General features: G+C 44.0%; 1 protein-coding gene across 2 annotated transcripts in view; it reads left to right on the top strand.

Moving 5' to 3' along the window:
* LOC129767999 (centrosomal protein of 131 kDa) overlaps nt 1–10,742 on the top strand; it is a 31,098-nt gene extending 20,356 nt beyond the window's left edge. The window contains exons 2-8 of one of the 2 annotated variants that reach the window (XM_055769343.1): nt 6,613–6,662; nt 6,746–8,564; nt 8,629–8,878; nt 8,937–9,801; nt 9,855–10,066; nt 10,119–10,412; nt 10,477–10,742. In XM_055769343.1, the coding sequence (XP_055625318.1) occupies nt 6,636–6,662; nt 6,746–8,564; nt 8,629–8,878; nt 8,937–9,801; nt 9,855–10,066; nt 10,119–10,412; nt 10,477–10,609 (3,600 nt within the window). In that variant the 5' untranslated portion in view covers nt 6,613–6,635 and the 3' untranslated portion in view covers nt 10,610–10,742. Of the gene's footprint in view, nt 1–6,086; nt 8,565–8,628; nt 8,879–8,936; nt 9,802–9,854; nt 10,067–10,118; nt 10,413–10,476 lie in introns of those variants that run through there. The other variant, XM_055769342.1, reaches the window with a different exon arrangement.
* The last annotated feature ends 3,048 nt before the right edge of the window (nt 10,743–13,790 follow it).

Here is a 13,790-nt window from a genome sequence, read left to right as displayed (position 1 = left end):
ATATCGTTTTTTTTTTTTTTTTATTTTTGCTGATATGGATGAATAATTAACAAGAAGAATAAATGTATTATATATGCGAGTTAAATGTTCAAGGATTATTACCGAAATAGTTATCTCTATGCATAAACAAAAAGTATTTAAATGTAATAATTGATGAAGATTATCTTAGAAATTAATAAGCAAAAAATATACCAAAAATATTATGAACAAAAATGTAAATTATTAACTCAAAAAAAAACCTTTCACCAAGAATCATAAATTTTTCTGAAGAAATAAGAAAAAAAAAATTTATAATTTTTCAAATAATTTTCCCAAAATTATTTTCCAAAGACTATAAATGTCGTGCCGAAAACCACGTTGGGCGCCAAATGTAACCCGCGACGCCGGGGGAGCGCGCGAGCCCGTCGCTACCGGGGAATTTGCGCAGATAAGCGGTCGGCTTAAGCGCCACTCCCGTGAGGGAGACCGACCGCCGTGTTATTTTCCTTGCCCGGCAATGAGACACCCACTGAGGGCGGGTTTGTCCTTTTCTCCTCACAAACCCGGTTAGCTTCGCGACTTTTTTCCTGCACTCTCGGGAGAACCCGCGATATCGTTTGTCCACGAGACGTAATGCAGACACAAGGAAGTCTGGGTCGATCCCACTGACTACCACTTATGCTGAGGTCTCCTCACTGGACCTACTAATAATGATCTTCCCCTCAACTTCAGAGCTCGCTTCGGAGCGTAGGAGTGAGAGTGGAAGTAAACAAAAAAGGAGTCTCCACCCTGACTCGTGACCTAATTAACACAAAAAGAAGAGTGAACGGGTTCGTCGGTGTTTAGGCCACCGCGAGCCAGTAAATACACATTTGTTTCTTAGACCTTAACATATAAATCGAACGGAAAAGTTTATTTTACACTACATTAAATATCAAAACATCTCTCACAACATTCTCAATCACTTAAATCAATTAGCTTCATCAACACTTCTCTTCTACATTGAACATTTAGTCAATCAGGAAAGAACATCCATCAACATAGAAAATTTATTTACTCTAAGAACATTAATCAAATTTCATTACTCTACTCTAATTTTCCTCCCAAGTCTCGATCTCATCACATCTAGGTTGAGAAGACGGCGCGCTTGCTATTTACTCCGTTAGGCTATTCATGAATGGCTTCGCTTATAGCGATTGAAATTACACAGTCATATGGAGTGAGCTCTCCACTGCATGCATTATTTGTGTGTGTATGGCTTTGAATTGTGTGGCTTTCGTGGTTAGTAGCTATTTATAGCGTTTTGCTCAATATCACTTATCCTACATGCGCATGTTAATAATGGATAAGGAAAAAAGGTACTCACTACCATGGATTTATGTGATTCGCTACGTCGACGGGTTCTACTCCTAGCTGGGCGTGCGATGAGCGGTCCTAACTTCCGGTTTACGCCTGTTGCGGCTGCCAGTATTGTTCGCGCAGCGCAGTCTTCGAACCAGGCGGAAAGGTTTGAGCCTTGGCTGGATTTTTGGTCAATTCCAACGTTGACTCCGTGGGGTCAGTAGCGGCGCTTCCTCCGGATGTATTTAACGGATGCACGGGAGGGTACAACTTCAACTTTGCCTAAATCTATCGACTATCCAGCTTTTGTGAAATTCGCGGTTCAAGAAAATAACACCACTCCGACCTCTTCCACGGTCCACGTTGAAATGGAAGAACATAATTTTTAGTCCTCAGATCAGCGTACTAATCAATAGGACCGGAACTGCGTAATTATTAACGAAGTTAATAATCACGCAAGTCATGCCAAGTTCCCTTGTCCCTACATCGGTCTCATATTCAAATATTCTCGGGCGATCACCTTTAACCTCCCGAGCGCAGTTCAAATCGAATCGCTTGCCGGGTTTTTGAGGTTCCAAGAACAAGAAAACCTCCGCCGAAAGACTCTGCTATTTGGGGGAAATATCCAAACGAAAAAAATGAAAAAAGGAAAGCATGAGTCTTTCGGGTGTATTGGTATTTGGGTGTCTTGGCTAAAACACAGCCGTCGAATCACATCCAGCACCCATTATGCCAAGTTGCTCAAATCTAAAAAGAGGAGCGGCACTCGCGTTGCCTTACATCCAATACATTGAAAGAAGAGAGAGGCTCCGATTCACACAAGTGAGCTGGTGTAGAATCTGAACTTCAAAATAACTAAACGAGGGGCTTCCAAATGTCGAAACCAGTACCACGCTACAGGTTTACATTTTATACTTTTTTGGTTTATAAAATGACGCTTCCTTTGCTTTCGTTCATTTCTTACTCTACTCTCGCACCGTGAGGACTCGTTTGTGTGGGACCAAGCACACAGCTCGTTAGTCTTTCGGTGGTAAGGCACCACGAAAGCAGCTCGGATAAGTGCACCAGCCGCGAGGAGTGTGACCACATCGCTATCGACCGGGAACTTTGCGTGAAATTCGTCGCTATCAGAAGTCGACCGAATTGCTGATCCGCCATCTACCTTTGCAGCATTTGATTCGTGGAATTGCTCAGGACTTCAAAACCGATTTGCGCTTCCAAAGTTCCGCGGTTATGATGCTGCAGGAGGCCTATTCGAAAATAACAATTTGTGTGCTGTCCATGCAAAACACGTCACATCATGCCCAAGGACATCCAGCTGGCCCATCGAATCCAAGGAGAGGGTGCTATATTAGCTTAGCATATAATCAACGGCCCTTTTCAGGGCTCCAAATTTGATGGATAAGAGTTCAGAAAAGTTTTTTACAGACCAAACTGAAAGGAATATTTTCGTTTGGATGCCATTCAGCATCGAGAAAATTCCGGAAAGATCCAATCGTTGCTGAAAAATAATCTGCCAGTTCCCTGGGAATTGAAAAATACATTCATGCGAAAGAGTTTATGTTAATGTTTTCTAACCATATAACACAGCGACCAAATATTTTTCAATCAAGTGCTATTAACAGGTGGTTATCGAGTTAGTATTAACCACTGGTGGGCTTCGAGTATCGAGGAAAATCTGAGAAGAATTAATTGTTGCTGAAAAATACTCTGCCAGTTCCCCTGGGAATTGAAAAATACCACTGCAATCAAATACATTTGGTTTTGTGATTTTTCAATCAATCGCAATTAACAGGAAAGCTTCTGAAAATTATTCTTCCCCATCAGTAGAAAATTTTCGTATCCAATATTGGATGCATAACATGAAAAACCTTGAGCCTCCAACGTAACGCTCTCGTTTTTGAAGTCACCCAAATATTTATTTATCCATTCATTCAGGATGGATTTAGATTCAACTTCAAACAAATGATCTCTAAATCAACGCTAGTCCTACGTCACCCTTGCAGTTATACCATAGATATAACCCACTTCCTGTTTTTTAGACAGCAGAATACCTTCGAAAACCTTATGGCAGCGGGTAAAGAGTCTTGGAGTAGGCAAAGATAAACAGTCGCGACCTTGTGCGTTTGATCCAGATGATGTAAATCGTACATTCGCTGCAAATTTTACGAGAAATACTCATCGAGAAGCTGTACCTTTGAGACTAGCACCACCATCGTTGTACAGTTTCTCATTTCGACCTGTGCGCTACTGGGAAGTCGTGAATGCCATCTGGGACATCAAATCGAACGCCGTGGGAATGGACGGTTTACCGATTAACTTCTTCAAGATCATACTACCATTAGTTGTGCAACAAATTACGCATTTATTTAACATGTTTATCAGTAGTTCCACCTTCCCTTATCCCTGGAAACATGCGAAGGTTTTGCCACTGAAGAAAAAAGCGCATTTGAACGATATCTTCAATCTACGACCTATTAGCATCCTTTGTGCATTGTCAAAGGCTTTCGAGAAGCTCCTCAAACACCAAATGACCAGCTATATAGAGGAAAATGATTTACTAACTGACTGTCAGGCCGGTTTTCGTAAAGGACAGAGCATCAAAACCGCAGTTCTTCGAGTGTACGACGATTTAGGAACCATTGTTGATAAAAAAGGTGCTGGCATACTATTACTGCTCGACTTTTCTAAGGCTTTCGATACTATTCCACATAGCAAATTGCTTGGCAAATTAGCTTCTCAGTTTAACTTCTCTTCTACTGCCGTAAACCTGTTGGAATCGTACCTGCGTGGGAGAAGACAGACAGTTTTCTGTGGTGACCGCTGTTCAAGCAGTGTCGAAGTGTCGTCAGGAGTACCTCAGGGCTCAGTTCTCGGTCCTCTGCTTTTCTGCTGCCATATCAACGACCTACCGACGGTGCTTACATACTGTTCCATCCAGATTTACGCCGACGATGTACAACTATACGTTGGTAGGCTTGGTCCATGTACTCGGGATTTAATCAGGATGATGAATGCTGATCTTGAACGGGTTTCGAATTGGTCGCGACGGAATGAACTCCAAGTGAATCCTGCTAAGAGCAAAGCACTTTTCATAACAAGCCGACGTCGTAGAGCTGGAAGCTTTATTTCCCCAGAATCTGAACTAAAACTGGACGGGCAGAGTATAGAATTGTCGGAAAGTGTCAACAACCTAGGATTTATCTTCCAACATGATCTCCAATGGGACGAACTCATAATTCAACAATGTGGAAAGATCTATGCTAGTCTTCGAATGCTTTACTGCTGTACCCGCACTGCCCCGACCGCCACCAGACTGAAACTGTTTAAATCACTGATCCTGCCGCATTTTTTGTTTGGCGACGTCCTCCACGTCCGCCCCAGCGCAACATCTTTCAACCGGCTGCGTGTCGCATTAAACTGCTGTGTGAGATATGTATATGGGCTGAACCGCCTTGATCACGTGAGTCACCTGCAACAGCACCTCATTGGGTGCTCTTTACAAAACTTTTACGCGCACCGATCCTGTGTTTTTTTATGGAATCTATTGAAGACAAAGTCTCCTGGCATACTTTATCGGAAACTTATCCAAACTCGTGGACGCCGCTTGCAGAACCTGGTAATACCTGCCAACAACACCGCATGCTATGCTAATTCATTGTTCGTTCGAGGTGTGGTAAACTGGAACTCATTACCCCCCGCTGTGAAGCGTTCCCCTTCGGAAGCAATCTTCAAGAGTGGCTGCATAAATTTTTGGAATCGAGTAAATTGAATTTTATTATAACGATAGTAAAGAATAGGATAGATTATAATTATGTCTGTGCCAATTTAAAACCGGAGGTAGCAAATTATTCATAAAATTCATATCTTACGCTACTAGACAATAAACAAACAAACAAACAAGAACCCCCTAATATTCCCATTCCTCGCTCTGATGCGAAACGATGGGTAAAACAGCAGATTCGCCAAAGTTGGGACATAGCCTGGAGAAACAGTAGAACAACTTTCCTTCAAAGAATTAAAAACACCACTCTTCCATGGCATGACAGAAATAACAGTAAGGAAAGACGGCTTCTCACCCGTCTTAGAATCGGCCATACAAAGGCCACTCATACATATCTTTTTCGAAGAAACAAAGAAAAACCTCAATGCTCTTGCAACGAGGCCCCCATTTCTGTAAGTCACTTTTTACTGGATTGTCAGCACACAAAAGAAGCTAGAATATAATATTGGACAGAACTTAAGGGACATTTTAAGTAATGATAAAACACAAGAAAAAAATCTAATTCAATTTTTAAAAGAAACAGAACTTTATAAAGAAATTTGAGAAACAAACAAAAAGTAGAAATCAAAAGAATATCGGAGACGAATGAATCGTTAGATTTAAAGCCTCCGTAAACAAAGAAAAAGAAGAAGAAGAAGACGTAGTCCTACGTCAAAAATATAGCGCCCTTGGTCCCGAGACCACGTGAACTGTAAAAAACAAATACAATCAATGATTACGAAAGCTTATTTTTTTGCAATGTAATATTTTTTTCAAGAAGAGCAGCTAATTAGCTTTAATTTGATACCCCCGAATCGGTCTAGTAGTTCTGAAGTTAGGAATTAAAAAAAAACTTATTTGGGAAAAATGGGAAAACAATATTTTTGGACCACCCAAAAACCTAAATGGTCACCCTAACGAACAAATAATAAAATACGCGTTAATATTTTGCGTTAAGGAACAAAACTACTTATTTTCCCGAACCACTATATTGGTTTGGCATGGAATGGCTGAATAATTTTGTTAATTTCCTTCACACTGAACATAAACATCATATCCGAAGTTTAACCATAATGTCGGAAGAAGCTGTTTAGTAACGGTTGACAATTCTACAATTACTCACATCTCAAATCGGCAAAAGAAACAATTTCTGGTATGCAACACAATTTTCCAATTATGACATTTTTAATCGTTCTATGATTTGGAATAAGGCCTCCCAGTGAAATTCCTCATGTGAATTATTCCAAAATAACAACACGTGCACTTGTACTGAACATAAAATTCCTCCCCCCTACAACACAACATGGCAACAGGTGTACTGACCACGTGCTTCCTATGTTTGTTTAACCACGCGAGTTTCCATGGCGCCCACGATTTGCTAGGGAAACCAAAAGTACCGTATTTGTGTATCATAAATAACATTTTCATCAAAATTCGTTGTCTGTTTACATCGCAAATTTCCTCTCTCACCGTGAACATAATTTTTTCACTGAAAACTGTTCCAAATCCTGGATAAAATGTGACCAAAGTGAAAGTTTTCGAATGTTTAACTATGGAACTTAGTTTGTACGGGTCCCAGGTAAGTGTAATCTCGCTAAAATGTGTTTTTTCATTATCATCAATTTACAGCCACGAAAAAACGGCAATTGTTTATCCACACAGATCAACCTAGCAACGCGCGAAAAAACCACCCCCACAAACAGCCCTGCAGGTGGAGGAGCGGGACCGTATCGGCCGGGTTCGGCCTTCAACAGTAGTCGTCCTTTTCCTGCGCACATCAGGCGCCCGCTGTCGGCTGACAGTCAGATTCGCCGAAAGTCCTCGCTCGGACCGCCATCGGGATTCCTTTCGAAACGTAGCACATCGTCGTCCAGTCTGCTGAAGTCACTGCTGGCGGAACCAATTTCGCGCTATTGGGGCTCGAAAACGCTCACAGCGTCCGCGCCATCTTATGCCACGGGGGGAAGTGGTGGTTATCATTCTTCTTCGAAGCAGATGTCAAAGGTGAAGAGCAAGAAGAGAAGTTCTGTGGCTAAGAAAAAAGTGCTCGATTGTAGTTCGGAAGAGGATAGCAGCATGGACGAAGACACGCAGGAGTCGAATAATGAGACTGAACTGGAGAATATTTGGTCCGGTGATGGGCTGAAGATTGCGCCCGGCATAGACAGAAAGCCGCCACTACCAAGGTTAGTTGGGAGGAAGACTTACCCGAAGAAACCGGTGAGCAATGTTCCGAAGTTGGAGAAAAAACTGGATTTACCAGGAAGGGTTTCGTTCAGCTCGAATGACCCTTATGAGATTGACTACAGTGACTATGAAAATGATCTTGCGATGCAAAAACCGCGAAGAATGGAATCGACCTATGATGAAGCAAAGTTTCAGGAGCCGTTGATGGATTCCTTACCGAAAGCACGGTCGAATCCAGCGAAGTTTGAGGATGATTTAACCAGTTCCGGATATGAAACTAGGGAGGAAAAAGCGGAAAAGATGGTCAAATTCGATTCAACACCCGATTCGTTCTTCGACGAGGAGGACTCCAATAAAATCATTGAGGATTACAAGAAAGAGATCGAAGATATCAATCGCAGGAGAGATATGGAGTTGAAATTGGTGCATTCGGAGGGAGGTAAGCAGTATGATCCGAAGCAGTTCACAACAGTGGAGATTGTTGAGACATTTGTCGAAGAAACGTACAAATTTGCCAGTTGCACAAGTACGGTTGAAGATACTGATAATGAGAGTGAGAAACCATGTGGAAGTGTTTCGGGTCCCAAAAAGGATGTTATCAACGAATACTATGAGTGTATTAATGAAATCATAAATCAGCAGGGTGATAAGAAACATAGGAAAGAAGGCAAAGAGGACGTTTTGATGTTGAATTTGAACAATGAATCGAAGCCGGCTCCTGGGGATAAAAACTTTCAATCGAACCAGTCATCTACGAAGTCGGTGTTGTTGATGGACAAGAACAAACTGGAAGGTAATTCGAATCAGGTTATCAAAAACTATTTCAAGGCGAAGGAACAGAACTTCAATGAGACGAAATGTAATAAATCCAACCAGAAGAACAATAATCTGGTCGGCAGAAAGAATGGGAAGGCTTTGGAGAAACCAAAGTCAGCGGATGCCCACAAATCAATTCTTCGGAACTCGAAGAAAAACAATGTCGGTAGTAAGTTCTCCGCATCGTTATGCCGACAGGATAGTAACATTTCCGAGTTCCAAATGGAAAAGGTTGTCAGCTGGATGTCCTGCAATGAGGATACCTTTCCGAAACCATACGAAAGCCATGCGGACGCTGGTGGGATGTTGAGCTTGGTCGAACCAAAGTGTCGGGCGGTGACTCCATCTGACTTGAACAAGACGGATGACGAATCGAATTTCAACTTTGATCATGGACGGGTGGAAACGGCCGACAGTGAGCAGACCAATTTTGACGTTGAGTCAATGGCGAGTGAGATCATCAATAAACCCAATTCGGGTGAGTGTCGGTACCGACGAAGTAGTACAGGCCTTAAAGATTTTTTTTTATCAATTAAACGTAGACTTCCAAGCCCTCAAGAACGAGGTAGAATTTCGCTTGAGCAACATCCTGGACTCACGGGACTCCCCGGACAGTAGTGGTCAGTTTCAACCGGTGGATCGTGACAAGGATAAAGTGAAGGATCTTTTCTCTTATCTCGATCAGGTCGAGATGAAGTGTGAGAAGAGCCTTAAGATGGGTGCTCCTTCGGAGTCGGATCGATCGGAGATGGATTTTGCGGCGGAGCCGGATTACATGGAAACGGTTCCCAAGTAAGATAGGATCTTTGTAATCAACACCGTCAAAATTGGGTCACATTTTTTTTTCTAGGTTATCCGATTTGCTAGAGATTCCCATCCACCAACTAGCCCGACGGGTGATCAAACTTTCACTACGTGCCAATGAGCTGAGTAACGCGATGCACCTCTCCAAGGATCATTTGTCGAACGTGAAGGCAGACAAAATGAAGGCAGTGCGAGCGGAGAAGGTAGTCTTCCAGAACAAACTGAAGGAGCAGAAGAAGCACTACGAAGATATCATTGGTCGGCATCAGGAGTTCATCGATCAGTTGATCAAGGATAAGTCTGGTTTGTGCGATAAAGTCACACAGTTGACCAGACGGATCGAATCACAGAACCAGAGTTGGGAGCACAGACTGAAAACGGAGCTTGACAAGGCAAAAGACACCGCACTGGCAGGCGAGAAGATTCGAAGGGAGAAGTGGGTTAGGGAGAACACTAAGAAGATCAAGGAACTTACGGTTAAGGGCTTGGAACTGGAAATCAACAAGATGACTGCGACTCACCAGAAAGAGATAGCAGAGTTGAAGCGTCAGCACAAGGATGAGATGCTCGTAGCGATTTCCGAGCTGAAATTGCAGTATGAACAAAAGGAGGCTGATATCAGACAGAATCTGTTGAAGGACAGAGAATCCTTCATTGAGAAAGAAAGACAGGCCCTGTTGGAAAGATTCGATAAGCAGGTCTGTGAAGAACGAGTGATTTTCGAACAGCAGCGTCAGCATCTTCTGAACGAGTTTGAAATAGAAAAGGAGCGGAATCTGAAGGAGTTGAAGAATCGCAATCAGTACTTCGAAACACAGATTCAGCAATTGAAGAAAGAAAATTCGAACAACTTGGAATTCTCTCGAAACGAATACGTTCAGATGTTGAAGGACAGAGAGAATAAACACAAGGTTTGTGAGGTTATAGATAAACCCGTTGCTCGTTAATAAAATTCCATTTGCAGGAGGATTTGGCTAAGCTGCAAAATCAACTGGAAGCAGATTTCGCCATATGGAAGAAGAAGCACGAAGAAACGGCCAAAATGACCATGGAGGAACGCGAGAATAACCTCCGGCAGCAGATGAGAGTAGAACGGGATCAGCAGATCGATCGAATCGTTGCCAAAGTTGACGCTGAGACGCAAAAATATCAACAGGATTTTGATGCCAAAATGGGGTAAAATTTGGTAGACTACTAACGAAGGAAATTTAACGTTTTTCAATTGCAGTCGTCTGAAGGAGAAACACCAGGTGGAGATGCGTGAGCAGGAAGCCTCGGAGGCTCTACTTAAGCAGAAATATCAAGACACTAGAGCTAAACTTGCCGAAACGGAAGCTGCTACTCAAAACATGAAAGCATCAATGAAGCAGTTGGAGCTGCAGTTGAATCATTCGAAAAAACTATGCGAAGATCTACTGCGAGAAAAGGAAACGATGAAAGACGAAGCTAGACGGGAGGTACAAAAGGACTTATCTAACATGCAGAAAGAACGCGATAGGGAAATCGAGAGGATCTACTGCAGGTATGTTACATGCAGCAGTACACGATCGGTTTCGTATGGTTGAGGTTACGCTTTTTTTCGTTAGGGTCCAACAAGCGATCGACAAAAAAGATTCTACCATAGGGAATCTGCAGAAAGAAGTCGCAGCTCTCAAGGAACGTTGTCTCAAACAAGACGCCGTGATCCGACAGCAGCGGATCGACTATTGTATAAAGTAGAATAAGATAATAGCAGCCAAATGCTAGAAGGCACATTGGATCGATTTTGTGTTAACACAAATGTATCGACCAATTGTGGCAAAAAACAAAAAGTCCAGTTTTAGACGTATTTTTGTCCAACGTATTTTGAATATAAATCGATGAACTTGAGTACTTCGAGTTGAGTGTGATATACCGAATTTAATGCATGACTTCAAATTATAGATGACAATATCCTTCATATAGCTTTTTACTGTGGGAGTGTAATGACCACCATGGATGCACCCCTCGCACTCCCCTGCAGCAGAGTAACAGCCAAACCTTGTAATATATACATCTTGATATTTTTTCCACCAAACGAACTGTCATTATCGAAACGTGTAGAATAAAAGTTGTTTTTCATTTTTCTCTCCGTAAAGTTCGAGTTTATTCTAGCTTATCCGAAGTAACCGTTCCTTTTCCCAGGGTTTTCAGTCGCGCTTTGCCTTCAGGTTATGGGCCCAGAACCGGGAAAAGTGGAATTTGCGGTGAAGAGAAGCTGTTATCCGGAAGAATCGTGTTTTTCGTTCCGAGTCGTTCGAGCGGTGTGAGAGAAAATGACGGACGGTATGCGAGTGACCTTCGCGAAGCTGAACAGCAGCAATTACGTTACGAGGAAGTATCACATGACGACGATGCTAGAACATGACGAAATCTGGTACGTGATTGATGAGGCGAAGCCGGAAGAGGTAGACGGGAACAACATTCTGGAGCAATGGAAGAAAGATGACCGGAAGGCTCGTACGACCATCTCTCTGTTCGTGGAAGACAGCCAACTCCGGTTTGTCAAGAAAGCGAAGTCGGCACGGGAGATGTGGAACAATCTAAAGACGTACCACCAGAAAGCCACTATCAGCAATCAGGCGCTGCTCCTGAAGGAACTGTGTGCTCTAAACCTGTGCGAAGGAGGTGACGTGGAACAGCACATCGAATTGATCGAGAGCCTCTACGAACGTCTTGAGAACGCTGGCGTGGAATTGAGCGAACTGCTCCGGATTATAATGATGCTCAGAAGTTTGCCGCCGTCCTTCGATAGTTTCGTCACCTCTTTGGAAAATCGTCCCCAAGAGGATCTGACGATGGATCTGGTCATTGCTCGTTTGCGGGACGAATGCCAGAAGGAGGAGCGTGCCTTGAAGATGATCGCAAAAGTGAAGACCGACAAGAGGAAGTGCTTCTTCTGTCAAATGCCAGGGCACCTGCAGAAGAATTGTCGGAAGTTCCTTGCTGCCAAGAAAGAGGAGAAACCGAGCCAGCCCCCATCGAAATCCGGTGAGCAGCAAGCGAAGCAGATTCAAGCCAAGCCGACGCCAGAGGAACAACCATCGACCAGCACGGATGTCGTCTACGGTGCAGTATGCTTCCTAGCCGGAAGAGTGATTCCGGACGCCTGGATTGTGGACAGTGGCTGCACCTGTCACATGACGAATGACCGTAAGTTTTTTAATGATTTTAAACGGGAGATTGTAGTCAATGTGACATTGGCCGACGGCACCGTAACGAAGTCGGCTGGGTGTGGCAGCGGGATCGTATTTGGCGTCAACGGAGATGGCAATCGAGTTGCTATCAGGCTGGATAATGTTCTGTACGTCCCGTCTTTGGAAGGAGGCCTGATTTCGGTCCGTAAGCTGGCGCTAAAAGGGTTTGCAGTGACTTTCGGAGTGAAGGGCTGTGAAATCCGAAATGCAGAGGGCGTCGTCGTTGCTGTTGGCGAATCGATTGGCAATCAGTACAAGCTGAAGCAGGGCGAACAGTGCAAGGTGGTGATGGCCGGAGAACACAACGACCAGTGTCAGCACACCTGGCATAGGAGATTCGGGCATCGAGACCCCAGTGCCATCAGCGTCATCAGGTCGAAAGATTTGGTGAGCGGTTTGGAGATTAAGGATTGTGGTCAGAGAATCGTCTGTGAGTGCTGCCTGAAAGGGAAGCTTTCCAGGAGCCCTTTCCCGGCGGTGACCGATCGCAAATCGAAGCAGCCTCTGGACCTGATTAATACTGATCTCTGCGGACCCATGGATCACCAGACGGCGAGCGGCAACAGATATCTGATGACGGTCATCGATGACTTCAGTCGATTCTGCGTAGTATTTCTCCTTAAGACGAAGGCCGAAGCAGCGGACAAAATTAAAGAATACGTCCGGTGGACTGAAAACACTTTCGGTCGGAAGCCTCGAATCATCAGATCGGATGGTGGGGGAGAATATACCGGTCACGAGCTACGGAATTTCTACAGAGAAGAGGGCATTGAAGCGCAGTTCACGGTTCCCTACTCACCCCAACAAAACGGAGTAGCGGAACGTAAGAACCGCTCTCTCCAAGAGATGGCAAATTGCATGCTTCTTGACGCAAGTTTGCCAAAGCGCTACTGGGGAGAAGCTGTCTTGACTGCGACCTACATTCAGAACCGGATGCCTTCCCGAGCGGTTGAACGGACGCCGTATGAGATGTGGACCGGAATGAAGCCAGACATGACGCGCTTCCGAGTGTTCGGATGTGACGCGTATGTTCACATTCCGGATGTCAGAAGGAAGAAGTTTGATCCCAAGGCGAAAAAGCTCGTATTTGTTGGCTACTCGGATCAGCACAAGGGATTCATCGATCGAGAAACGGACAGGATTGTCATCAGCCGCGACGCCCGCTTTATCGAGCTAGGAAATGGCTCCGAGCAGACCGATGCCAAGGACGTGCAACGTGATGTTCCGGAGGAGGAGGAAGCTGAAAGTGAGTGTGAGGCGATGATGAATCGAAGCCGAGAAGATCAGGTGGAAGCTGTAGAAGAAGAAGTGCAAGAAGAACAACAGCAAGAAGAAGAAGAGCACGAAGAAGGTGAAGAAACCGTGTATGAGAGTGCTAACGATACGAATGAGAGTGATTTCCTGGGATTCGAAGAAGAAGACGAAGAAAACCGTAACAGTGTTGGACAATTGAAAAGAAGTGATCGGCAAACTCGCGGAGTTCTTCCCATACGCTATAATGATTATGTGGTTGGACCTTGGGTTGGACTTGTGCATTGAAGAAGAACCGGTTAATTACCTGCAGGCTTTGGACTCGCCTGAGTGGAAAGATGCAATGTTGGACGAACTGAAAGCTCACGAACTGAATGGTACGTGGGAACTCGTGAGTTTGCCGACCGCGAAGAAGTTGATTGAAGCCAAATGGG

Source organism: Toxorhynchites rutilus, chromosome 2 (assembly GCF_029784135.1).
Source record: "Toxorhynchites rutilus septentrionalis strain SRP chromosome 2, ASM2978413v1, whole genome shotgun sequence".
In the NCBI taxonomy this organism is placed as follows: domain Eukaryota; kingdom Metazoa; phylum Arthropoda; class Insecta; order Diptera; family Culicidae; genus Toxorhynchites; species Toxorhynchites rutilus.
Note: the sequence above shows the minus strand (reverse complement) of the source record. Positions and strands in the feature narration are given on the sequence as shown.